We start from the raw sequence: 27,019 nt of genomic DNA, 5'->3' as shown, positions 1-27,019 counted from the left end.
GGGAAATATTGCTTTTAGCAGCCAAGTTGTTCCACACTGTTATTGTCGTCTATAAAGTGGAAGATAAAATCAGGAAAACGCCCCTGATACAAATGGACATGATATATTTGTTGGCTGGTTGCTTTCTTCCGTGAATCTATAAAACCTGGAAAGATTTATAAAACATTTAAAACTGCTGGATATTGAGGAGCTTATGTGATTTACCTTCTTCTGATGTGCAATATCACTGTTATTTACATTTGACTAAAGTTTTAACACTGTAAACAGGCGTGAGATGACGACTCAGTTTGAATGAGGTGTTTGATTTACTGCTCTTTGGTTTATTCTCAAGTCAATTCAGTCCAGTTTTTCAGTTTTGTTGTCTCAAATGTGTTGTACACATGCATATACGTGTCTCAGTGTCTCACTCACCAATGACCGGTGGCTCGTCCATGGTAATGCCCTGAGATTTGAGGTGCTTGCGGATGCAGGCCAGACGCTGCACGTTGGGGCCCCAGCGCCGGCCCAGCATGTGGACCCTCTGCACCTGTGTAACAAAACGCATCTCCTCGCTGAGCTTGCACTCGGGCCGCCAGTCTGTGGGCGGCACCACGCGGCACATGCCAGATGCCTCGGCCTGTTCCCTCACCGCGTCCAAGTACACCAAGGGGTCCTGGAACTCCCTCGGGGCTGGCCGGAAGACGGGAACTTCGCCGAGCGCCGCCCAGCCCTCTGGCCTGCTCCTCTGGCGCTCCCATTCTTTCTCCTGCTCGTGTTCTTTCTGGCGCGCCATCTCTTTCTCGCATTCCCACTCTTTGTCGCGCTCAGCGGGCCGCATCGCTGCTGGTTTGAGCTGTCCGGGGCTGTTGGTGGTTGCAAGCAGAGAAGTGGTGGTGGAGGAGGCGGACACAGAGGTTTGCTGGGGGTCTGAGGTAGTGCTGGCACGACTGGGGTTCTGTGGTTGATTCTGGCCGGCTGAGGGGGACGAGGAGGAGGAGTTGCGACTGTAAAACCTGCTCTGCTGCTGCTGTGCTTGTCGTATCAACATCAGCTTGCCAGCCGATGCCCGCTTGGGTCGCTGGTTCACCGGCTCCGTATTGGCTGCTGGTGTAGATGAAGGAGGGGGAGTCGGAGGAGGGGTAACAGGTGGAGCTTGTTTGGGAGAAGGGGGCATTTCTGATTCATGTCCATTAGAAACTGGAGTGGTAGGGGTGGTAGCATGTGTGGCGAATTTCTCATGATTGGCCACCTTCTTGCTGCTGCTGCGCGTCTCCAGAGGAGCCGACTGAAGTTTGGCCTTCTTGGCCTCAGTGCCAGTGGTTTTGGCTTTCTGCTCTACAACACCTGTCCCCGCTGAGCTGAGCACAACCTCAAGACGCCGCTTGGAGTTACGCAGTCCCTCTCGACCTGTGTACTCCCCGTGGCTCTGCTGGCACTGTCTCTGCCCGTCCTCCTTGGCCGGGGTGTTGTGCCGCAGCCCGTTAAGCCTCCCGTTGAGGCGGACGCCGGTGGCAACGCTGTGCAGCCCATTGGATAGTAGCACCTGTTTGCGGGTTTTTGCATTGCTGTGGTGGGCTGGTGCCGCTGCTTTTCCTGAGTTGGCCAGCCCGTTGCTGGCTGCTGACTGGCTGTGCTGATTGTGATTGTTCGCTGACGACGGTGCCGAGGCGGCGCTGTTGTGTTTGTTGCTGCTGCTGAGTTTGGTTTTCTTGCCCAGTTCTTTCTGTTTGGCTTTGGTGTAAGTGACGTGGCCCTTGGACACGGTGGCTGTGTACTTCTTCACAGTTTTGGACGGCAGCCGGAAGTCGCGGCTCTTTCTGGCACCACCGACACCTTGTGCGGAGCCCGTCCGCGTCAGCCCGTTCACTTTAGAGACCTGTGGGTGGGAGAAAGGAGAGATGGGACACATTAAATGACCAGAATAAATAATTTTATACATGAATGTGATAGGAAATACTATGCAAGCAAAATTGAATAATAAATTATGAAAGCCTAAATCTCAGAAAATAATCCTGTCTGATCAGATTGTAGCATTATATTATACAAAGAATATAATAAAAATCCACCCACACAGATCAAATTACACAATACACACATAGACACACCCACACTCCACATTCAGACTGTAGCTCTGCAGTAAAACATTTGACCAAAGCTATTTATGGAAACCTACGCTGCTCATTAGGGAACAAATCAACTGTCAAGATTACTATCCTCTCAAATGCAGAACACTTTTGTAAACTGCTGTCAAAACCACTACATCCCGAGATAAACAACACTTTAGAATGAGGAGGGTAAAGAAGAGGAGCTGGTCGACATGAGAGGGGAGGCAGGATTGTTGGCTCTGTGGTTTCCGTCAGCAGATGGCTGGACAGTATGAGGTAGGAGGTGGGGTCATTGAGGTGGAATTAAATCCCATCTGAGAACATAAAAACGGCCTTTTATTTGCTATCGGTTTCCTTAAATGCTATAATTCAATTTCTGTGCTATGAATTAAAGGTTCAGTGTGCATGGGTGTGTGTGTACATGTGTGTTAGTGTGTGTGTGTGTGTGTGTGTGTGTGTGTGTGTGTGTGTGTGTGTGTGTGTGTGAAGCCTTTGAGGCCCCCAGCTGTAGATCACAGCTTTGGGACAGTGGTGTTTGGTTCCGTGGTCGGCTCCTCGGCTACAGCTGTGGCAAGAAACGTGGTCACCCACTCGCTTTAGAGCCACATGTTAAAAACCATTGTGTATTTCTGTCTTTCCATTTGTGTCGGTCTTAAAGTCTGGAGTTTTCTTACAAACTCACTCTTCACTCTCATTTCTAACCATCACTTTATTCCCTGCTTCTCCTTTTATTCACCTATACTTGCATTTATAAGACCACAAGTTTCCCTCTCTCCATCCTCTTCTGTCTCGCCCATGGCCCAGTTTCAATGGTGCCAGGAGTTTTTTCCTTCCGTCTGTCCTCGCCTTCTCTCCTTTCCTTTTTGAGAGATGGCCCAACCCAGAGTTGTAGTAAAGTTAAAGTTTAGTATTTGGCTTCCAATATCTGAAGAGGCCAAGCTGGGGGTCACTTTTCTGAATTAGTTTTAACATGAATTGGTATTTTATGGAATCGATGGCTTATTTTCTCCAATTTCAAAATCACAATCTATCTATTGTGAGTATTTGTGTGACTTCCTGTGCAAGAGAAGCTAGAAGTGAATCACAGACGTAAGAAATGAGCGAGGATGGGAGAGAGAGTTATCAATCACAGTCAGGGCGCCACAGGAGGGAGGTGACAGCCGGCCCATTGACAGTTTTGCCTTTGAAGGGCTCTCGTGTCGCTGTGTGTGTGTGTGTGTGTGTGTGTGTGTGTGTGTGTGTGTGTGTGTGTGTGTGTGTGTGTGTGTGTGTGTGTGTGTGCGCACAATGTGCATGTACTGTATTGTGTTCGTCTCAGGTGGCGGGGGCTGACACAAAGACCAGGCCATTAAAAGATAAGGGGGAACTGAAACCTAACCCTGCCTCCGTCAATCACTCCCCCAACACCACACACTCACATACACACACAATAGAAAAACAAAAGGTGACTAGCCCAGAGAGAGAAAAGGGGGGTATTCTCGACAGTGTGAGGAGAGGAAAGGGGTGAAAGAGAAAATGCAGCAATGATATGATTGGAATAAGGAAGGCTACACTGCCTGAAAAGAACAACTGTGTCATTGTGATTTGACTTTAAGATTTAAAAAAAGATCTGCTCATAATGTCACGTCACTCAGATCAACACAAAGTTCTATGTGTGTCTTTATTTAGTGTCACACTGATGCTGACATAGTAACTAAAGCAGCACTTGTCCACACCGCTGCTATATTTGTCCAACCCACAGTTTGCTGACAAAGCGCTGAGTCCGAGAGACACGCTGTCGTGGCCACTTATGGCCACCGGGGGGCTCAGTGAACTGACTGTGTTTGGGGAAGCCTCATTTCTCTCTGCTAGATTATTTGGTCTGGTGGAAAGAAGGATGGATGAAGAGAGGGATGAAGAGAGAAGGGGATGGAATAAAAAGGTGAGGAGGTAGCAGTTTAGTGTGCTCGGGAAGGAAGATATAAAGGAAGGGAGGAAGGCAGGGGTTGAGAAGGAGAAAGGGAGAAATAAGAGAAAAAAAGAGGGAAAGACAGAGAGAGAAAGAATGAGAGAGAAAGAATGAGAGCGAGAAAAAGATATGATGAGGACGATGAACAGAACAAGAAAGACAATGAAGCCAAAGACAAAAAATAGAACACACACACACACACACACAGGCAGGCAGCCAGAGACTGTTCTGGAGTGGATTTCGGTCGCACGTGAGCGGGGAAAGGGGAGGGAGAGGGAGGTGGGTCTAGATGACATCATGTGTTGCTATAGCCCAGCTGAGGCCTGGCAGGAAGATTTTTAACAGGCAACGTCTGCAGGAGCTGGCCCTGAGGAGAACAGGAGGGGGGGAGGAGAGACGGAGAGAGAGAAGGCCAGCCAGAGGATAGAAGACGACAGGAGGAAGTTTAACCCTTGAAAATCCTGCAGAGATGAAGGAAGAGATGGCACACGTGGCATTTTTCTGTTAACTACATCATTATGATGACTGGAGAGGACTCCAACTTTCACAGGTGATCACGGCCACATTTCTAAGTCCTTTGTGAGGATGTAGTAAATGAAGGCTTTCATTGACAGTTCTGACAAGCTCCTTCTTAAAAGTCTAACTTCACATCAGGATGACAAAGACACCACACGGACGCTGCCTCTGATGCACGGCCTTGTGTTTCCTTCAAGAGCTTTCAGATGCCGACAGTGATAATATCAAATAGAAACTCTGAAATTCACTTTGTGTGTTGTGAGTATTTTGTTGTGTTGTGATATTTTTGGGTTGTTTTGTAGCTGCAGCTCGTTTGCCATTTGCATGCATTGTGTCTGTTTGCTTTTGGTTTCTTTAAATGGTGCATTCAGCTGTCAGGGACAGTTGATCGCATCCAAAGCCTCTATCATGTGCATCCATTCTTACTAAAAACATATTAAAGGTGAGACCAGAACACTTCAACGATGAGGAAGAAAGTCCTCAGTCCCCTCCGCTGCTTTATTAGGGCAGGATCACATTATGCCCTGAGCAAGTTGACTTTAAAGCAGCTAGAGAAAGGTCATTATAGGCTGGTACTTATGAAACACAGTGCAAAAACTCCTTAAAGGGAACGATACACAGCAAAATGCAGTTCCTTCTTATAGGTTTGTTAGTCATCTATATATTCATACATGTCTGGGGGGGGGGGGAGTCTGAGGATAAAGAACTAAACAAGAAAAGTGCAGAGTTCTTTTGAAATGAAGCCGAGTCGGCTAAATGCTTTGGTCCTGCACAGCCCACCTGTACTCACAGCTGTGATGCAGACACCCCCACTTCTGTTATCTAATTAAAATGGATAAAATCACATTGTTTTATAGTAAAAAGTCCCGTTCCAGTGCATGCAAGTTGTTGATACAAGCTACTATTAAATAAGGGAGAAATGGATCACAGTGAATTAAATTATGATAATGTCTTTATCCTTCGGTTTTACGTACACACACACAACCCATAGTTTATTTTACAGCTACATAATCACTTAACCTTTTATATGGCTAGGTCTGTATTTTCACAGTTGGTCGTGTGTGTGAATGTGAATGTGTGTGTGTGCATGTCGTGAACACACACACCTACTGTTCATGCTAATTGAAGGGAGAGTAAAAGCACTAATCCTTCCAAATGATTGGAGCCATGTTGTCAAGGGCAAGATCCGTCTGTTTGACACGGGAACAGAGAGAGCGACAGAGAGAGAGAGAGAGAGAGAGAGAGACAGGAACAGAGAGAGAGAAAGAGAGAGAGAGGAGCGTGAAGAGAAAATGAGTGAAAGAGACCGAAGGAGACAGATATATTAAGAAAGAAAAGTGGAACGAGAGTGCAGGAGGAAAAACAAAACACACAGCGGGAGAGGAGTCAAAAGAATCGCGCATGGTGCCAACCATGGATTGAAAAGGAAGGAGAGCGAGTGTAGAGGAAGAGCTGCCGAACAAAGACTAGAGAGTAAGCGAGGCTTAAGTTTGTCTTGGCAGGCGGCTGCTCTCATTGAGATTCATTGTTGGTTTTACTGGACAATTCCAGCCACTTTAAAAACCCGAAACACATGCCTGAGTCTGCACCGGCAACAACAACAACACTGCAGAGAGGCTGGCAGTCAACAAGAAGGAAGAGGCAAGTGGAAAAAAAGGCAGAAAAGAGGAAAAAGGAGAAAAGTAGGGGATTATAAGAGAGAGAAAGACAGAATAAAACATTCTGCCTCAGCAGACAATTCTTTTAATTAACTAATGTGATGATAACAATGCCAGTTTTCTGACTACATCTACCCCATTCTCCTCCTCCTCATCCCCTTTGTGGGGTTCCTTGAAACCTGCTAAGTGCCATAGAGGGAGGCAGGCTTTTACAGCCCCTAGCCAGCATGACTAAATATAGCTGCAGACTCGGCAGGACAAAACACAATCATTACTCTCCCAGACTCGGTGGAGAGGAGAAGAGAAGCGAGGAGGAGAAGTGAAGAGAGGAGAGGACAGAAGAGGAGAAGAGAAGAGAGGAGAGGAGATAAAAATGGGCTAGACAAGAGGATAGGAGCAGCACGGAAAGAGGAAAGTAAAAAGGGAGAATGTGAAGAAGGAGGAAATGAGCAATAAAAAGGAAGTATAGGAGGGAGACGAGACAGGCACAGAAGTGGAGGAAGATAAAAAGAGAGGATGTGGCAGTTGAGTAAATGGTACAAGGAGTAAAAAGAGAGGAGGATTTCAGATGAGCCAAACAAGCATGCTGCACTCTAAATTTCTCCAGTTGTATCAACACTAATGCAAACCTTTGACCTGCCATAGAAACATCCTCACGTCTTTCCCACATGCTACCATCACATTTTACAAGCCCTTATAGGGCAGCATTTAAAAGCACTTCTCTTTTCTCTCTGAAAGCGCAGTATAGGTTCTCCTGGTAAGTACCTGCTTGCGCAGCTCCTCAGCAGCTCTCCTCGGTGGCAGCCCGTTGGCCAAGCCTCGACTGCTGGCCATGGCCTGCAGCTCCCTGGTGTGCTCCCGTGCCTCCGCCCGCTCGCTGCGCTCCCTCAGTAGGGGCGGAGGCGGAGGTGGAGGGGGAGGCAGCGGCGGGGCAGGCGCGTCCCTGCCGTGGGTTCCCGCCTTGGGCCTCGGACTCTCCCTGGTCCCTGCTTTACTGTAGCTGTTAAACACTGGAGGGGGAGAGAGAAACAGAGGAATCAAGAAGGCTGCCTTTGTGATTTCTAATTAATTCAAGGAGCAAAGTGAAATCAGAAGATGTTGAGTAGAAACTGCAGTGGAGGTAGTAACATTGAACAAGCATCAGTGAGGATGAAGATTCTCTAAAACTTCCCTTAGTATACGAAGCAGACATGTTTTCAGTATGAAGATCATGTGTCTCCTCATATTACAGGGCTCTAGGAGTATAGAGTCAACAACACTGGGGCTATGGAGGTAGAGAGGATCGTCCACTAATCACATGGTCGGTGGTTGGATCCCTGGCTCCTCCAGTCTGCATTCCCACGTGTCACTGGCAAAGATACTGAACCCCAACTTGACCCTGAGGGCTGACAGTGTGTGAATGATGTGACAGAAAAAACTACATATAGAATCGCTGTGTGAACGTGTGTGAATGGGACTTGTACTGTAAAGACGATTTACCATTTAGCACAATCTCTGCAGCAAAGCTTTGCATGATTCAATATTAAAATGTGGGTATTTATGCTAATTATATATATATATATATATAAATAAACAGCTTTTACAAGTTATTCAACCCCTGATAAAACTCTTAATGTTTGCAACTGGGCTGAAATAAATAAATACAATAATACACTTATGCTCTCAAGAAAATAAGACACTATGGAATATTACACTTTATACATATGCTATGTTTTTTCAGGCTACTGTGTACCTGTGCCAACGCCAGTGTGTAGACAGTCTCAACCCCCCCACCCCACTGTGTAGAATGGCTTATAAACCCTTGGCACCAAACCACAAACGACCAAGTGGAAAAGCCCACACAAACATTGGAGTGACAAGCTCTTGGCTGACATATAGTCCCCCAATCAGTAAAATATGCATGACTTAAGGCGTGCATGAAAACGCCTTTATGCTACATGTCAATGAACCTGTTCAAAAATGGACGTGGACTACATCAACCCCCCAGGGAAGATGCTAAGCGAGTCGAACAGCAGCGAGGCAATTAACATTCACATTCGGCAGCTCTCTCTCCTCAGATTTTATGAGGGTCAATTTGGAGTTTCATGGCATTTTAATATCAACAGGCAACAGGCCGAGTGGAAAGAATGACAAGGAGGCCACGGCACAAGCACACACACGCAAACACACACACACACACACATACAGTGCAATACACAGCATATACAGTAAATGTGTTAGACCGTCTGTATAACGTTTCGGAGCATCAGTGCATGTTTGTGTCTACAAAACCTTTCACGTGTGTGTTATACTATATGTGTGTATCCAGTCACAACAGCGAGGGAGCGTCTGTGGGTCTCCCCGGCCCCGGGCTCAATGAAAAATGGGAGAAAGCTGGACATTTTGATAAGTGAGCTAAGCAAGAAAGTGAGCTCAATAAAAGCTGTTTAATTTAGCTCTGTCAACATGGCACATGGCCGAGAAAGAGAGACGGGGAGAGAAGCGGAGAGACGGAGCACTGATGAATGGCCTACAATCCGGGGCCCTTCCTGTCTCTCTTTACCTCCCAGAATAAAATGTTTCTCTCTTCATTGCTAATTATATTTCTGCTTTTCCTCAACTGCCTCACCCCCTCACCCTCCCTCCGACCCCACACAACCTGTGCTTCTGCTGGAGAGCGGCCCAAAGCTGCATATTAAAGTGTCACATTTGACACCAATCTTAATAAAGCAAAATGTACTAAGCTAGGTGTGTGTGCGTACCTGATATCCAACACAGTATAAATACAGTCTCAACACTGCAGTGATGACCCAGTCTTGATGGCGTGTGCACACCTACTTATGTACACAAACATCTGATTTTGTGTCCTTAACCCCCTTGTCTCTTATTGTCCTCCAACACAGTATATCTGCTTATTTCCCTCTTATCTATTTATTTAGCATATCACAGTGAAGGCGCCGAGCTGCTTTGCAAACAGCATTGCTGAACGAGATAAGGGGAAGAATATTTCGTCCTCGTTGGCACAACAAGCCTAGGTTTGTTCAAACAGGTCTCACCGTCTTGCTGTCTGTGCACCTTGTGCAGAAATGTGCAAATGTAAAGATTATGTTTCATGCCGCAGCTACATATGTTCTTATGAGAATGAGAGAATAAGCAGTTCACTCTCGAGTGAACTACACGAAAGCAGTTCTGCTATAGAGACAGTTCAATGCAAGCAAATCTATGGACCTCTCTCAGTCTTCCTCTTTTAATCCCACCAGTCTCAGTCTCCTCCTCCACATTCCACTTGAGGATGACAGAGGAAAGAGCTGAGCAAAGCGTTCACCTTTTGAACCTTTCTAGCGGTGATTGTGCAGACTGGGGAGGAGGGAGGGAGAGAGTCAGGGAGGGCGGAGAGCAGGAACTATGAAACCCAACCCTTGTTGGGGGGACGCCAGGCCGGAAGGATTGTGTGTCTCTTAAATCTGCCAGGGAGGGAGGGCCTCCAGGTTAAAATGTTTTCTTTAATGCTCCATAGATTCAACTCTACAACACATATCGGAGACATGTGATGTGCCACTAAAAATAAAAAAGTGACACAGGAGAAATATGTTGGCATCGAATACATATTTTTACATCGAATAAAATAATTTACATTTTACTTTATATGCTACAAAAAAACATTTTTTTATCCTTGACTAAGCCTTGCATGTGTAACTCTTAGTGCACTAAGGTTATTTGTTTTATAGATCATCTTGAATTAAGTGTTTCCTGGTTACATTCTTGCAGCATACTGGCCAAACCAGTAGCCATTGGTTTTAACGATATATGGCTGATGTTGGTGTAGTTGTCAATGTTAGGATTGTGTCTGTTGGCACAGGCTCAGCTGCATGCGGGCAATTTCCTAAATGTTGTTCATGTGTGTATTCATCCGAATGTCTATGTGGCCCAAGGGGTGTACATATGCTGTCACTGCATTGTGTGTGTGTGTGTGTGTGTGTGTGTGTGTGTGTGTGTGTGTGTGTGTGTGTGTGCGCAGAGGGCCCCGGACAGCTGTTGCAGAGTGTGCATAAACACCTTGTTAGGGCTTAGCTAGCTAAGTGTTAATTGGGGTGGAAAGACTCGATGAGCTGCTCTGCCATCCCATGTGACTTACCCCGTCGCTGCAGTGGAAAACAGAGAGTGCAATCCGAGGAAACTACACACATGCACGCACAAATGGGGATACACATGCACGCACACACAGACAAGTGCTACTACTACTCTGCCTCGTGTCCCATGATTCATTCTCTGCTCCTGCTTATCCCAAGTTGTTCTCATCCTCAGTTTTTTTTTCTCCCATCTTTCACTCGCTCCTTCCACTCTTTCCATTCCTCTGGAGCTCCTCTACTAGTGCATCATCATTCACTCCTCTACTTCCTTTGCCCTCACCTCCTTCTTCATAACCTCTCCCTCTTCTTCCCTCATCTTCATCCCCTTCACAAAGATTTCGTATTTTTCTCTTTCTCTGCTCCCTAAACTGTTCCATCTCCTCCCCTTATCCTCAAACAATAAATACCGACAATCCCTGTGGTGACTTAGTCACTAATTCCCTTGTCCAGTTTGTGACGAAAGCAGAAATGTGTTAGTGGTAAAAATATGACACGCTTTGCTCCAGGCGCTAGTCCCGTCCTTACCATGCCCATTGAGCGGCTGCCTAGTGGGGAGCTTGCCCTTGCGAGGCGTTGAGTGGCAGGAAGAGGAGGCCGAGGCTTGGCTGCTGCTTCCGCCGCCGCTGTGAGAGTGGATACCACCGCCGTTCTTCACCTCCTCCTCCTCTTCCTCCTCCTCTTCCTCCAGGTCGTCCTCCTCCTGGGAGCTTCCAAAGTAGGCCATGTTATTGGGCAGGGCCGATGAACCTGAGTGCAGAGGTGGAGAAAAGCGGGAGGGGAAAGGGACAGGGAGGAAATGGGGGAGATGAATAATCATGAAGTGGGTTGGGGGAAGAGGAAGGATGGGGAAAGAAAAGGACAAAAAGACAAAGTTAAAACACAAATTCACCAAAGATTAAGTCATCATCAATGACTTTTACACAATGAACCTTTTCTGGGACCCCCGGTTGTTTGCATATGCAAAAGTAAAAACCACATGAATCCCTTTTTTATTTCAATCTGAGACATTACACTTCAACATGTACGTCTTGAAATATTCATGCAAAAATAGAAGTTGCTGAAGTGTTTACGAATAATGGTGATTGTGCACCTTTTTCTCATGTTATTATCCCAGTTGGTGGCCTACTGATGCTTTGTAAACTGCTCTGCACATCACAGCATCATTGACGCACTCACACACAATGTTAGAAAGATTTACAAAGCAACGCAGAATTTGTACTTTGTCTGAATCAGGCTAATCTTCCAACATGTCTTCAATATTACACAGAGCTTTTTTTTATTGTTTCTAATCCTGTTATCCCCTCATCCAGTCCCTTCTCCTGTTTTTGGTTTCTTTATTATTAGTAGCGCTGGTTCCACCTGTATCAGTGGTGATTGGGAAGTGGGGGGGTGACTCCGCAGCACATTCTGATAGGTAGAGCTGAAGCCAGAGCATTAGGAGTCATTCCACAGAGCTCTCCATGTTGACAGCTTTATTGAGACATATATATATAGTGTACATGTGCTCAAATATCAAACTGTTTCAGAGTTACACTTAAGAATCCAAAGAGTCTGACTCCCTCTTGCTGTTGAGCTAATCCCAAATCTGTCGCTTTCACTCTTCCTAAACAGGATTACTGTCAGTCTCTGCCCCTATTGGAGAAGAAAACGGATGTTCTCGCTCTTCCCTTTTTCTGCCGCACTCAATCACTTTCATTGTCATTGCTGGGAGATCCAGAGCGATACGTGCTGGGAGGAGGTGAATGGTGTTTGGCAGTGGATGGCCTATAATGTTACCTCAGTTAGCTGAATGTAGACACACGCTCTCGTAAAAGGTCATAAAGCCCAAAGCTGTGTTATTAAATCTCATAATGTTGCACCCGTAAATCAGCGTGCAAACAGCTGGTCCAGCCATGCAGATGCAGGAATATGAAAAACACTGAGGCGGCCTTGTGGAGAGCGGCAGTAGAGACTGGCACTAGGAAGCAGATTTATGTACAGTGGAGTCCAAAAGTCTGAGGCCACTTTCCCATCAGACTTTTGGACCCCAGTATTTACACATATACACATGGGCAGAGTCATATAAAGCTCCATGTTTTCTATTAAATTCTGTGTGCTTCCAAAAACACCATAAACTTTTCAGCAATGCTAATCTTTGCCACAAACACATTTAGAAAGAAAAGCAGCTTGTTACAAACACTGCATATTCTTTATCGTTGGCCATGTACCGCTGAGAAATAAATGAAGGGCATAAACTTTTCCTCAAAACAGAAATCTATGTGTTTGAGACATTGAGCGACTCATAAAAGGTCGGTACGGTCGTCAAAATAGAATGCAATTATTTTTAATTTGTACAATTAGGATTTGTAAATGTCTAACTGTGTGTTTGTGATCGTTAGTTTATAATTGAGTGTGTGGTTCTGCAACATCTTCATATCTTTGATTAAATCTGGCTGTTTATGAGGAGGAAACAGTGGATTTTATGAAGTTGTGAGACCTTTATGACTGAATCAGTTGCATGGCCTGAGCAACTACTGTGGTTTTTATGACCCTTTTAGGGGGGTACAGTGTTTAAAGGGCATTAATGAGAAGCAATGTGTGATTATATGTCAGTTACAATAACGTTAAGCTTCTGAAAAACAGGCTGAATTCAGTTAGCCTCCATGGAGCTTTACAGAGTATGTAAAATTACACAGAGTGAAATAAGAATTAGATGAGCCAATTATTTAATTAGTGCGCTGGATATGGGGGCTGCTGGATACTTATCTTAAGATTTTACACACTCAATAAATTATGAAGTACCCTAATTAAAATATAGAGATAACAAGTATGAGGACATCAAAATAATTTAATTTTTGACTTACACAAGGTATATTCATGATTGCAACACAATTAGCAGCCAAACTACACAAGTAATTCACAAGGTTTCTATTTGGACATTGAGTTTTGGATCAGGGGCAAGGAACCTTCAGCCTTAAGCCTACGAGACACATTAAGCCAGCTCTGGAGACAACTCATAAATACAAACAAAATGTCTTGTCAGCTATAAATTCTTTCAATGATCAATGAAGATGACATAAATCAGCAGATTAAAATGTCCTTCAGGGTGGTGTCTTCCAGCTGCAGGCCTGTCAGGTCACAGTAAGGGTTAACGAAAACACATTACATGTCATTGCTGACAAGAATCATGGCAATTGTCAAGAAAAGTGGATGCTGAATAAATAAAAGACAAGCCTGTGATGAAAAGGGCCAATCTGGAGCATCACTACAGCCAGAAACATCCTCAACTGGATGAGATGAAGGGACAAACATATGAAGATGAAAAGAGTTAACATTGAGTCCAAAGTTAATATTGCAGAACCACCGCAGAGCAGATTATTGATATGGCACAGAGGCTCGAACTGAACTAGCCATTACTTCTGAGTTTGATCGAAGAGTAATCTGTGTTTGGCACTAATCAAAGGTTCATCAGCACTACCATCTGCCATCAGACGCCTCACCAAAGAGTTCCAGTCACTACATAACAGAGGTTAGTGTAATAAATATATTCAATAATAATTATGACCTGTGAAGGAAAGGGGAAGAAAAAGGTTCCGCGCACGTGTTTTATCGTAAAGAGAATACACCCATTCATTAGGCCACGAGTGACAATAATGCAGCCTTGCACTGAAGCGGCTGTGAGACAAATAACTGTTTAGGAACCAACCCTGTGTAATCAATATCGGTGCAATGTGAATAACAGACATTTGCAGTACAGAACTTGGCTTGGATATAATAAACCTGTGTGTGTGTGTGAGAGAGGATACTCTCAGCACCTAAATGACACCCTGACTAAGCCGGGGCCTTCTAATGATAAAGGAAGAAAGGATGCAAGGCTTAACTGCTGTTAACCAACACCCCACAGACAACACTGCTGTTTAATACTGAAACGCTGGACTTTAAATAGCCTCTACTGCTAAATACAATTTAAGAGAATACAGAGGTGCAAAGGCTGGAAAATCCCTGTTCTCTCTGCACCAACAAACTGTTGTTCATTATTGTGTTTAATGGCTTTCTACTTTTGAGATGAGAACATCAAACAATAAACAAATCGAAATCATCACTCCGAAATTCTTTTCTTTTCTAAAGAAAAAACTGCATCTTTGAACGTTTATTCATTTTCCTTTTCAAACTTGCATACAACTATTATTGGCCAGTCGTGGAACCTGTGGTAACCACATGTCACTTCACATTTATTTTGCAAGCTGAGCTTATAATATCATAGTCAAATAAAGGCTTTACAAACACTCAAAAGTAGAGCGTGGTTATAATAAATCTTGTTGTACCTTAGATCACACTTTTCACACAGCAGCTCTGCCAGTTTCTAATGTCTCCTCAGAGAGCGGGAGAGAGAGAAAAAATCTGTAGCTACAGCAGATTCCCTGAGCCGATAATAATAGAGTTTTACCTGCGCTCTTTAACTTCTAAAGGAGGTCTAGAGGGCAAGAAGTCGCCATTTAATACCTGTGAAATACGGCTTTTATATAGCCACTGTAACCCACATGGTCGGGGCTATTCCTCCGCAGGAAGAGAAAGATTCTCTCACTGCACCTGGCAAGTAAGTAGCTCTGACATCAGTCTTGTGCTGTTCTCAAATAGGAATCAGAAAAAGTGCACATGACAGCATCACTTTGAATCACTCTAATTTTCCGGTTTTCAGTGGATCAGGTCTTGAGGGGTGGGTGACACACACAAACCAGTTATGGGTTATGCATCCAGATTACCAGTACAGAGAGAGGGCTGGTGTCTGCCCAAAGGAGCAATTTTATGGCGCGTTCTTTCTGCAGAGAATGGTAAAAACTTGAAGGATTTTCTGACGGGCTAAGGATGCAACGTGATACTCCCAGTGTTCCTAATGGTCAGTCCGACTGTTACAGAAAGGTCTGTCGTCAATGTGCCAGTGAGAAAAGGAGAGACTAAGGAAATTGGTGATGAGCTGTGTGGAAATCACCTGAGATCTTTTATGGTATTTTGAAGTGCAGAAAATGTTGCTTCGTTGTAAAACTGTGGCCGGACAAATTGTGGTGGGCAACCACAGCCTAATTTGTCCCGATGTTTCATGCACCTAAAGATGAGCAAACACACCCACAAACACAGAGCAGAGACACCTCATTTATCTTTGGCAACAGTGCAAACACTCCTCTCTTAGACCAAACACACACACACACACACACACACACACACACACACACACACACACACACACACACACACACACACACACACACACACACACACACACACACACACACACACACACACTGGCCCAATCAGCATCTAATGACTCGCATCATTAGCTAAATGGCTGTAATTTACTGCCCTGAACAGGGGTCAGTGGGCAAATGGCAAACAGACCTCAGGGGTACCCTGGGGCAGAAAGGGAAGTAGATGTGTGTTATTTAGGGCTGCAGGAGCGTGGATATATGAGAAGGTACAAACACAGCAGAGGAAGTTATGTCCATCTAGGGGAAGGTTGGGGGTTTGGGATGAATGCGTTCAATATAAGGTCTTCAGACGTTTGGACAGAAAAGTATTCATACGGACCAAAAACTGAAAAGAGGAAGACGTGAGGTGAGCACAAATGTATCCAGCTACAAATTTTAAAACCTCCAGAATAAGACTGTCTTGGAGTCTGGAGAGGGCGAGAGAGGAGAACAGTGGGAGAGAGAGAGAGAGAGAGAGAGAGAGAGAGCGAGCGCAACCCTGTCCAACAGATCTATTGGTCCAATACTGCCTACAACAGGGGTGGCAGCGATACTTCTGGGGCCCATACAAACAATTTACAGAACCCATCTCTGGCACAGAGACATGAAATCCATCAGCTACACACATACATACTGAAATAACACAACTCTCTCCTCCACCCAGATCTCCAACAGGGCTTGAGCCCAAACCCCAATTACACCGTCTTTTCATCCACCTCATTCCGACCGCAGACAAATAATTAGGTCTGAAAGAGTCTATTAGGATTGTCATTTTTAACAGCACTGGATGGGGAGGGGGCATAATTAGAAACCCTCCATTCTCTGGCTACCCTTCTTTTGTCCCCTTAACTGGAACTGAAACAATGAGGACAATTTGAATACTCAATCAAGAGGGTTTTGCTGTCACTGGGACATATGGACGTGTTGACTTGGTACAAATTGCTGCAGGAAGCGTGAGTGCAAATGTAGGTTTTCTGGCTCGGGGAGGAACAGTTATCTCGTACAGCCAAGTCGTGCCAACAACTCTTCATCAGTCTTTAAGCAGAGAAACAGAGAGAGAGGATGGGAGGGGATTAGGGATTACATCTACCAATTGACATTCCTAGATGTCAGCAAAACCATTAACCCCACAAACAGCGGCTCTGCTCTTGGAGGAGAATGCAGAATCAGTTGTTGTTGCGCTACTGGTTTCCATGGGGCATTATCGTTGGCAAGGATGTCATACCTCCCCACAAACAGTTTCCACGTTTTAATCAAACTGCAATCATACATTTGAGGGAGAGAACCTCATGCCTGAGGGAAATTCACTTGTCACAGCAGGAACACACTTGAAAGACACACGCGTAGCTGTTAGATTTTAAATTCTACTCCTAGGAGTGCGAATGTGTTTCTAGTTTAGCAGGATTCTAAGCCAATACAAATATCATCAAACAAAGATCTAATTACACATTCAAGGAGCAAAGATAGAAGTCACAAGCATGATTCACTTTATTCTCCATTTGTTTCACACACGTGTGATCACGAACCAGGAATCCGAGGTCTTTGGTTCACTAGGTCAGAGCTTTAGGGGTTATGTAAGCAGAGCAGAGAGGCTGCCCTCGCTGAACCTGAGATAGAGAGGCACCACGCTGGGTCTGGCAGGCACGATCGAAGACCCGGAGGGCAAAGAGGTAAACACAGCAGTGGTGCAACATGTACACTGGTAAAGTGGCACACAGACACAAGCAGGAAAAAATATATCACACTGCAGGAAAAGAGTCTTACTTACAGACCCATTTCCAGGAGTGTGTGTGTGCAGACATTTGCTTATCGACTCCCTTATCTATTCTTATCTATGTCAGTGTGTATACTCTGTGGGAGTGTGGGAATGCATGCAGAATGTGTTTTTGTAACAAATTTTTCAAATGCATGAATCAAATAGTAGAAAACAAAGATTACTGATATTCTGAGTCAAATATTTTTAAGAGAGATACTTGTTATGGAAAGATTGTGCTTTAAATATTATTAATTAGTAGGTTTCTCACTTTGAAATGAAACCCTTAAATAACAGAGACAACGTCAGGAGGAGGCAGTGGCACATATCGAACACTTCAATCTGACTCTATTGCTCCTCTCAGTGCTGCCCTCAGCCTGCCAGCAGCAGCACTGCACCCTGTAGGTTACCAGAGGCAGACAGGGCCAGAGGCAGACTGTCTGGCTACCACCCAAATGGCTTTCTCCATGGATATAAACAGCCCAACTACAGGCCTGGACCACACATAAACACCATTCTGAGCACGCTGGCGAGGACTGAGCACTCTGGTTTGGGTGTGTGTGTGTGTTTGTGTGTGTGTGCAAGAAAAAGAGATAAGCAGTGAGATAAATACAGATTAAAAACCCTAGACAGTGTGGGTGGTGAGCATATATGTGTTTGCATCCTTCTATACAGACAGAAGTCTTGTTTTTCACTTTTCTTTCCGGTTACTCCCACGTTGCATCAGAATAATCTGGCACCCCTGCTCCCCCCTGAAGGAATTCAAAATAACTTCTGTTCAGATACAGTAACAATGCTTCCACCATCAGCAGCAGCCAAATCAACCCAAATTAATAAAATGCCATCAATTACAAGATCAATTGGATGCAGGAGCACGATACAAACTGAGACATAAGAGTCCTGATTTAGTTTTTATTGTCTTGCTGCTCACCTTAATGCTCAAATCGGTCATGTTTTAAGTGCATTTATGTGGCTGTCAGAATGATAGAAGCCTTTGGGGTGGATGCGTAATGTTTACCAGATAAGATAAGCAAACACTGCAGTGGGTGTGTGAGTTGTGTGGGGGTGTGGAAGTATGTGTTTAAACATGGTGAACGTTTGACCTGGGACGAAAACCTGAAATCACCACCGATGGGGTTTCGGGGTTGACATGTTGCTGAATTCCCCATTTTAGCTATAAATAGTCATAATCAAATTAAAAAGAAAAGAGAATTAGGGACATAATGGATTTGACATTTCTGTAATAGAGCTAGTAAATCTGTCAGAGGTATTTTAGGGAGTAGACATGAAGGAGCCTGATGAGTGAGGGGGTCAGAGCACAAGAAACCTAGAGGAGGGGTTTGGGGTTTCAGACGTTATCAAAGACCTGAACCTCTTTGAAAAGATTAACCAGGGTAATGGGTCCTCACGGGCTGCGTCGCCTCATACACCCCTGGATACAGAGTGTGTGCAGGTACACAAGAACACACTAACACGCACTCAGGCAACATCAGTGATCAGCGTGGACTTTTGCTCATGCACACGCTTGAATACACACACAGACACACACAGACACACAACCTCAAGGGCTCTCCTGACATTCTCCCATGTCCCTGTCTTGGTAAAGGTCCCAGCATATGGGTCATATAAGAGGCCAAGGGATAAAAACAGAGCAGCCCGCACAGGAAAATGTCATCCTCACAGCATGGATCACACAAACACACTCAGCCTTACACAGCTATTCTTATTAGGACTTTGCACTGACTTCCATTCATTGTGGACAGACTAACCACAACCTTATCCCAAACTTAAGCTGTGACCAATTAATGCCTCCCCCTGTACTTAACCTAATCTAACCTAAACCATTTTACCCCTGACGTTAACGAGGACCTCAGAAATGCATGTTTGCCAAATTAGGGCCAGGCTTATTTTAACAATAATTAGACTTGTCTCTCTATAGTTGTGAGGACACTCATTGACGTAATGCATTCCCTAACCTTAAAGATCGTAGCTATATGCCTAACCCTAAACTTTATTCAAACCCAACCTTAAAAATAAGTCTTGACCCTTAAAAAAGGCTTTGGAATGTTTGAAGACGGGCCAAATATCCTGCCAACATCAAAATTGGCTCTCATAACTATAGATAGATATAGACACACACACACACACACACACAGAGTCTATAAATAGGCAGTAAACCAGGGAGCAGCAGAGTGGAAAAAGCCCAGTGGAAAACTGTCCAATCATTAGCTTAGCAGCATAGCTCTAAATTTAGCAGTAGCATTGCGGTGGGGTACAGCTGATCTTACACACAGGGACCAGAAACAGGATCGCAAAGCACCGTTCCCGACCTTAATTATAAAGAAAGAAAGCAGCGAAACTGAGTCAGGACCAGTCACCTGCACCTCATTAGTCTACCGCCCCGCGTGCAAGGGGTGGGGTTAGTTTAGCACCCTGAGCTTAGAATAATCTCAACTTCAAAGAATATGGTACATTTTATCATTAACCTATGTAACATCCTGGCCTATATATGCAAATCTAAACCCGTCTCAACGAAGGCTTCAGTCACTTTTAGAAACCTCCAATTAAAATGTTCCTGAATGAGCCGTGACAGGTTTAAATGACATTCCATGATGGGAAGTCGACGTATAGCCATCACGTCCCAACAGACTGGAATCTAAATTTGCCTCCCCTGAATCTTTAGCCTACTTTGTACGATGGGCAGAGGTTAATAATGATAACAGCAAATTAATCTGAAGCAAAGGGGGGTTTTGTCATTTCAAATGAGTTAATTCTGGTTGCGAGGACATGTTGAAGAAAAAGGTGAGTGGGACGTTGAATAAAGGGATAATATTAAGATAGCAGAGAGAAGTCACAGCCAAGGTTGTCTGAGAAATTGCCAAAACTTTTTACTATTCAGGCCTTGAATATGAAACTCCCTCATCTTTTGTATTCCACAAGAAAGAGGACGTTTAAAAAAAACAGGCATGAATGGAAATAAAAAACGTATAGAGTCAGTGCGCTACCTTACATCTTATGTGCACTGTGCAAGATTATTTTCAAAGCCAGTCATGTGTACATCACTGTGAACAATCTAACAAAGGAGCAAAAGTTTTATCAGAGATTTTACAGCTGAATTGTTTCAAATTTCTGCAACATAGACAAGCAGGAATTTGACTCTGTATATACGACAGTCTCTTAAGCTGCTTTCAGACAAGCACATTTTCCTGAAATGTTCATTCGGGGCTGTGAGTGAGAACTGAGTCTACACGTTTTATGGAACTTTTTCTGCAGGAAAATGCACAGCGAGTGAGTGGGCTCGTTGATGACCTTCCCAAAAAAAAAAAGAAAGGTGTCATACATGAAGAGGACCTTGATGAATATGTCAAATTTATACGTCATGTTCCACCTCTTGTTTTTTGCGTCTGACCTGGACAATCTCAAGCTGACTTCTTCATATGCGAAAACAGCTTTACTGATGAAACTGTTTTAAATAGGTATTATCCAAGCTTAAGTTTATAAAAATTCCATTACAAGTTCTCAGACAGGGGGATTGATGTGTCTTTGGTCTTAAAGCTTTCTGATAAGCAGAAGTTAGGGAGCTGTAATAGAAGTGAAACTTTTGGCAGTGGACAAGCCTTCTGTGTGTCCCAGCCAGCAAAGCAGTGATCATAAGAAACATGAGAACTTAATTAAAATCAGAAGTAAAGAGAACAGGATTTGTGTGGTTGCTGTGTATATATATGTGCATGTGTTTATTTAGGAGTGTGATAGTGTCATTTAATCCAAATTGTTTTCCCTGTTAAGACAAAATCCCAATACACAATGTTGCAGCCTGTAGAGCACACACAGAAATAACTGCTAATTGCTCGGCTATGGCTTTTACAGTTCATTTGATATCCAAGGTGCTACATTGTGTCGATGAACCTAGTGTTTGTAGTGTAGAGTGTGCAACTGTGCCACTACACTATGCATTAACAGCTGCTGTGGTAGAAGGTGATAGGCAGAGTGTTAAAGAGACAGATAGTTGTTGAAAGGTGCGAGCTGATGAAATGCAGGATAATCTTAGCCTTGGGCAAGTAGACAGTTATTTGTAGTATGTATGTGTGGTTTTGTGTGTGTGTGTGTGTGTGGGTGCAAGAGCGAGTGGAGGGTGATTAAATCCAGACTTAATAAAAGTTATTATATATATACTCTCTTGGATGCTGATGTGTGCATCTTTTTGTGCACGTCTGAAATAAAAGAGAGCAAAGTGCTTAACCACAGTTCAGGTTTCCTTTTAGATTCTAATATGAGAAAATGCAGATTACTATCAGCACTGAGCTGCACATACGGTTATGACAGGTCTTGGGAAGGCTTCCACCTGATGTTTGCCAGTTATTACACTTGCTATTAGATGCTTACATATTGCAGGCCTATCCAAAGACAGCTAAACAGTAGCAAAATGCTGTCCAGCCTCAGAGGAAATAAGAAGCAGGGACCTTTATAAAACCATCTAATGTTCGAACAAGACATATCTGCTGCTTTCTTGTTCAACAACATCCCCCCCAGCACTACCGCCGCCCGTAAGTGTGCATGTAATTATGTCTCCATCTGCTCCGCCGCGTCTTACCTCTGAGGCAGAGGAAGGTGAGGAAGTCCTCCGTCTTGGGCTTGCGCCGGGACAGGTCGTGTATGGAGGATAGTGATGAGGACGTGAGCAGCGAGAGGGACGAGGAGGAGGGCGCGGCGGCCAGGCCGGCGTTCAGGCTGACCGGGTCGGCCACCTTGACGGGCGTCGTGCTCGGCGAATTGGGCTGCGACTGGGCAAACTTCCGCTGAGCCTGGAGCCGAGGTCTGAGGGGGAGAAAAGAAACACGGAGTGAGAGTGTGAAGGATGTGATGAGTGGCATTTAATTACAAATGGGCATAGCAGCCTTCAACTGAGAGCATGGGCGGCCATGACTACTTGAGATAAAAGATAGAGTTCATCAGATTTTATGCTCAACGTTCACATGAAAATACACACTATGGACTTAGTAGTGTAATAAATCACTGATTTCAACTGTTATACATTATGAAATACATGACAGAAGTCTAATCAAGCCTTGGGTAATTACAAAAGATTTCATGTTCCCAGTATGTCGTATGAGGCACGTGGTGCTGATATCATTTATTCTAACACTTTAACATATACATGTCAGAGTGAGGAAGCTGTCTGCAGCTGATTAAAACCACAATTGTGCACTTTTACACACTCACACTTCCTGTGGCCCTATGACTATTGTCTCTCTTCAGAGTGGATCAGTGAAACAATTATCCTGTAGTGAAGATAGAGATCAAGTGTGAGCACATCACGGGCACCCACACACTCATTGAACGACCGTGCCAGCCGGTGAGTGTGTGCGTTCAATGTGTATATTGACATTGAGTAAATTACGCAATAAAATTGTAATTTGCATAGTCACAGATACACACACACACACACACACACGTGGCAGTTGCTGAGAGATAATTAAGCTGTGTATAAGGCAGAGCTGGAGCTGTCAGTGACGGCTGATAATAACCAAACAAACAGGAACCATCTGCCAAAAACAACCACAAACTGCCCCCGAGAACAACTTGCAGAGTTGTTTCTATATTTCGGCCTCGCTTCATTTTTTCTCCATTACTCCTGTCGCTTTCTCACTTTCGACCATTTTATTTTCCCCTGACGTTGTGCTTGCTTTCCTCCGCCGTCCACAAAGCCTTTGAGACGTCCCTCTCATTTTTCACTCCGCTTGTCGCTTTCCTCTCTTTATTTCACAACGTGCAGCAGAGCAGGCGAGGGACAGAGGAGAATATTAAAGAAGCAGATGCCTGAGAGAAGGAGATGGTCGAACTTGCCACACCGCCTCCCTCACACACACAACATACATGCACACATTTCAGTCTCGCACACCGTTGGCATGGAGACACATGCACGCAGATACACAAGCCATAAAAGTTCTAGACTCGTCAGGGGCCACATGAACCAGCAAGTGGCCTCAATCGATCAGTGCTGCTGTGAGAATGTGTGTGTGTGCGTGCACAGGAGTTACGCTCTAAATGCAATGTGATATCCTGGTATTATTTGTCAATTTGCCGCGGACAGGATTGAAGTATAAGGGAAGATAGAATCATGTCTGGAGAACACCCACAATGGATTTGGCGCAGCCGCCTGAAAGGTGCAGAGTTGCGATTACACTTCAATCAGGGAACAGCACCAATGTCAAAACGTGTCAATTTCCTGCCGCTACATGGGTGTAAGCTCAATATGTGAGAAATTGAGAGATGATTGCACACACATTTGCCAAAGCGATGCATTCGGACGTGATGTGTGAGAAAACTGAACAAACAACTGTTTGCACGAGCCCAGTCTGTTTAAAGTCAGACGCTTGGTAAACAAAATCACATGACTGATCAGCTTGGGTTAGATTGCACAAATCTAATCAGCTTTTAAGTTGCACATACATCATTTAAAGCACTTTCCCTCGACACACACATAGTACAGACTTTTGGTCCCCAAACAAACGTCACAGTGAAGAGATTAGTCATAAATTTTACTGAATACAAGGAATTATAAAGCCGCTTTATTTCAACATTAAAGGCTAGGTGTGTAGAGGAGCAAAGTTTTCCCCTGGTATGAGAGAACAAAGAACATGAGTAACATGAGGTGGGTGCCACTTCATGCAATGCTGTGCTTTATTTGGAAAATAAGAAGAATAAAGAAATAGGGCAGCAAAGCATAAAAACAGTTGTGGATTGTGGAAGAGAAGAGAGGAAGAGGCACAGAATGACAAAGATAGAGGAGGGTGTGAAGAGGGAAAAAGAAACAACAAGAAAAATGATCAAAAACTCAGGAGACCTAGCAAATGAACGAGTGAGAGTCACACATCTGAAGTAAGTTACAGAAGAAAGGTGTGATAAACAGGTAGAGAGGTAGAACACACCCTCTTGATTTCACACATCCACATTATGTCTGCAAGGCTGGCCTTTAGTTGTTGCCTGACTGCAGAGATCGAACAAGTTCACAGATACAAACACAGAAGTGAGACGAAATACATAGTTATGCTCTCGCCTCTCGATTTTAAGCCTATCCTCATGAAACTTTTACTTTTCTTGGTTGGCACGCACACAGTAATAAAAAACTCTGTGACCACTGGGGATGGAGGATGGAGATACTGATGGAGAGGGGTGTACAGCGGGATGAGGCCGAAGCCAGAAAGTGAGATGAAGGAATTGAGAGAGAGGGAGGGAGAGGGAAGATGGGTGATGTGCAAAGGGAAGTTGAAAGCAGGAGGGAGAATTGCGTGACTAGAAGGATGGGAGAGATACAGTGTGTGAGAAGATGATATGCTATACTACAGCTGCAGTGGGGTAAGTTTTACCACAAATGTAACACTACATCCCTTGAAGGATTTCGACAGGCCACATTCTGATAACTTATATATATATTTGCACATATAGGCTAAGATGCAAACAAGCACAACCTTAAAACAACGTGAAAATTCAAAATTTCAATCCAATTTGTATCATCTATTAATTCCATGGCTGATTCTCCAGTTCTGGGTTTCTGGGTCTCAGTCGAGCTTCTCCAGAAATTTCTGGACAAACTGGTGAACAGCTCTTTGTGCAGCAGCGGAAGAGCAGCTTCAGGGTTTTGCAGACTGAAACCTGCAGCTGGTTTTTACGTACAAAATTACTGCAGACCACTTTTCCATTTTTAGAAAAAAGCTGAAACCAGCATAACCACAGGCAAAGCAAATTGAGAATTTATACTGCAAAGATATTATAAAGTTATATTAACTGAGTTTATCATATATACACACTATAGGTACAAAGCTTTATCAAACATTAGATCTATGAAAAATCCAAATTCAACTTCTTTATTTTAGTACTCCCTATAACAACCGATATTAACTACTGCACCACTAAAGCCATTCTGTGTTTTCCAGGTATTAAAATTGTTGAACCCCCCTCAGTCGACTGAGATTCTTCAACTCAAGCTTACTCTCTCTTGCTGCCCAGCCAACTTCTCTTGTTCTGGTGCATTCTTCATCGTCTTTTCCCTTGTAATATAATTCTGTCTTTCACCTAACCTCTTGCTTTCCCCCTCCTCTGTTCATACTTTGCCTGGAGACAGAAAACCATTCAGAGTGTCAGAGTGTGTTTGCTGTTTGAGTGCATGCATGCTTGTAGACTCAAATGAACCCTGACAGGGCAGTTATTTGTTGTACTCACCAAACGTCACACCACACTCTCTCCTCCCTGAGCCTTCATAAAAAATAGCACTTTTAAATGAATAAAATCCCTCAGTGGACTTCACCATGGACATGTGTGCACACTGCAAGTGTGCAGTTGTTGCTTATGCACAGTTAAAATGTGCAGCCACCCGACCTTGTCCTGTCATCCCTCTAAATTCAATCGACTGAGATTTAGCATCGCAGAGGAGGAAGGGACGCAGACTAAACTGTGCAATGAACACAACGCTCATGAAACAGTGAGCAGAGAGAGGGGAGACTCTCTCCATAAAAGCCAAACCCTGGATAGCTTTTATTGCCCGGGCCGTAGATGAATAGGGCCCTATTTAACTGTTTAAAGAAAGAGAGACTGAGGGGATAAATGATTCACACACACATGAAAAAGGAGGATGGCGACAGAAATACAGCAAAAGCAATTGTGTAGAAGAATGAGGACAGAGAGAGATGAGCTAATAAAGTGATGTGCTTACTACATCCTGTCTAGACAGTCACAGAGAGCTTCTTCAGCAGAGTCTTCCTGGGACAATCCTCTGTTATCTGTTACCTATTAACTTACATGGGAGATACGCTGCAGGGCTTTTCCCAAACTCCAACTCTAGTGATTAGATTTGATTCTGTTTCCATTATGTATTTTCAGGTGTCAACTTACTTTTCCTTTTATAAGGGTATGCAAACAGCAGAGTCCAAAAGAGATGTGATAAAAACAGATCTGCTTCACTGATGATGTGAAAATTTAGATTTTGGCAGGAAACATATAAGCAGGGGAAGAGATAAGTAAAACCAGAGCATCTAACATTACAAAAGACAACAACTTCAGAAATAAGAAATTATTTTAAAGATGACAGATGGCTCAGTTCTTTGGAAATATAGTCCTCAGGTGGCAAAGCAGAATTAGTGTTGTCCATCATTATTAAAAGGCACAAGGAAATTAAGCCAATTGTTATAACACTTCCTCTAAAACTCTGGATCATCCGCCAAAGATCTTCTTTCATGGCTGAGCCACATTTATCATTTATTTCTATCATAGAGACAAACAGGCATGCATGAGAGTGTAATACACACACACACACACACACACACACACACACCTCAGAGTGCAAAAGACCAGGTAAATATTGGGAAATCAGCATGGGAACAATTTGCAGAGACATGAGTGTTTTTGTAAGTACTGCCACAAAGTAACAGGCTGAAGTAACCCGAGCCTCTGGTTTAGCCCCGTCTGCTCTGTGTGTGTGTGTGTGTGTGTGTGTGTGTGTGTGTGTGTGTGTAACCCATGGTACACTATGTTCCCAAGTGTGTCAAGCTATAGAATACTCACTGGTTCGGTTCCAGTGTAGGAAAGCAAGCAAGGCTTATACAAGTTAAAATTAGAGTGATCGCCCTGATTGAAGGAGAATGGGAGTAGAGAGCTGCGGAGACACGAGGGAGAGAAAAGAAGAAACCAAGATCCAACAGCGGCAGAAAAAGCAAAGAGATTACAACAGGATGT

The 27,019-nt window shown here is 44.1% G+C and overlaps 1 protein-coding gene across 1 annotated transcript in view; it reads right to left on the bottom strand.

The window, feature by feature from the left end:
- The window catches only part of jarid2b (jumonji and AT-rich interaction domain containing 2b), a 103,727-nt gene that overhangs the window by 9,741 nt on the left and 66,967 nt on the right, over positions 1-27,019 (bottom strand). The window contains exons 4-7 of the mRNA XM_069515977.1: positions 21,882-22,105; positions 10,841-11,062; positions 6,972-7,216; positions 412-1,855 (exon numbers count right to left, since the gene is read on the bottom strand). Coding sequence (XP_069372078.1) covers positions 412-1,855; positions 6,972-7,216; positions 10,841-11,062; positions 21,882-22,105 — 2,135 coding nt within the window. The remainder of the gene's footprint in view (positions 1-411; positions 1,856-6,971; positions 7,217-10,840; positions 11,063-21,881; positions 22,106-27,019) is intronic.

Source organism: Paralichthys olivaceus, chromosome 20 (genome assembly GCF_024713975.1).
Source record: "Paralichthys olivaceus isolate ysfri-2021 chromosome 20, ASM2471397v2, whole genome shotgun sequence".
NCBI lineage: Eukaryota > Metazoa > Chordata > Actinopteri > Pleuronectiformes > Paralichthyidae > Paralichthys > Paralichthys olivaceus.
The sequence above is the reverse complement of the archived record's forward strand: the minus strand, read 5'-3'. Positions and strand labels throughout refer to the sequence as shown.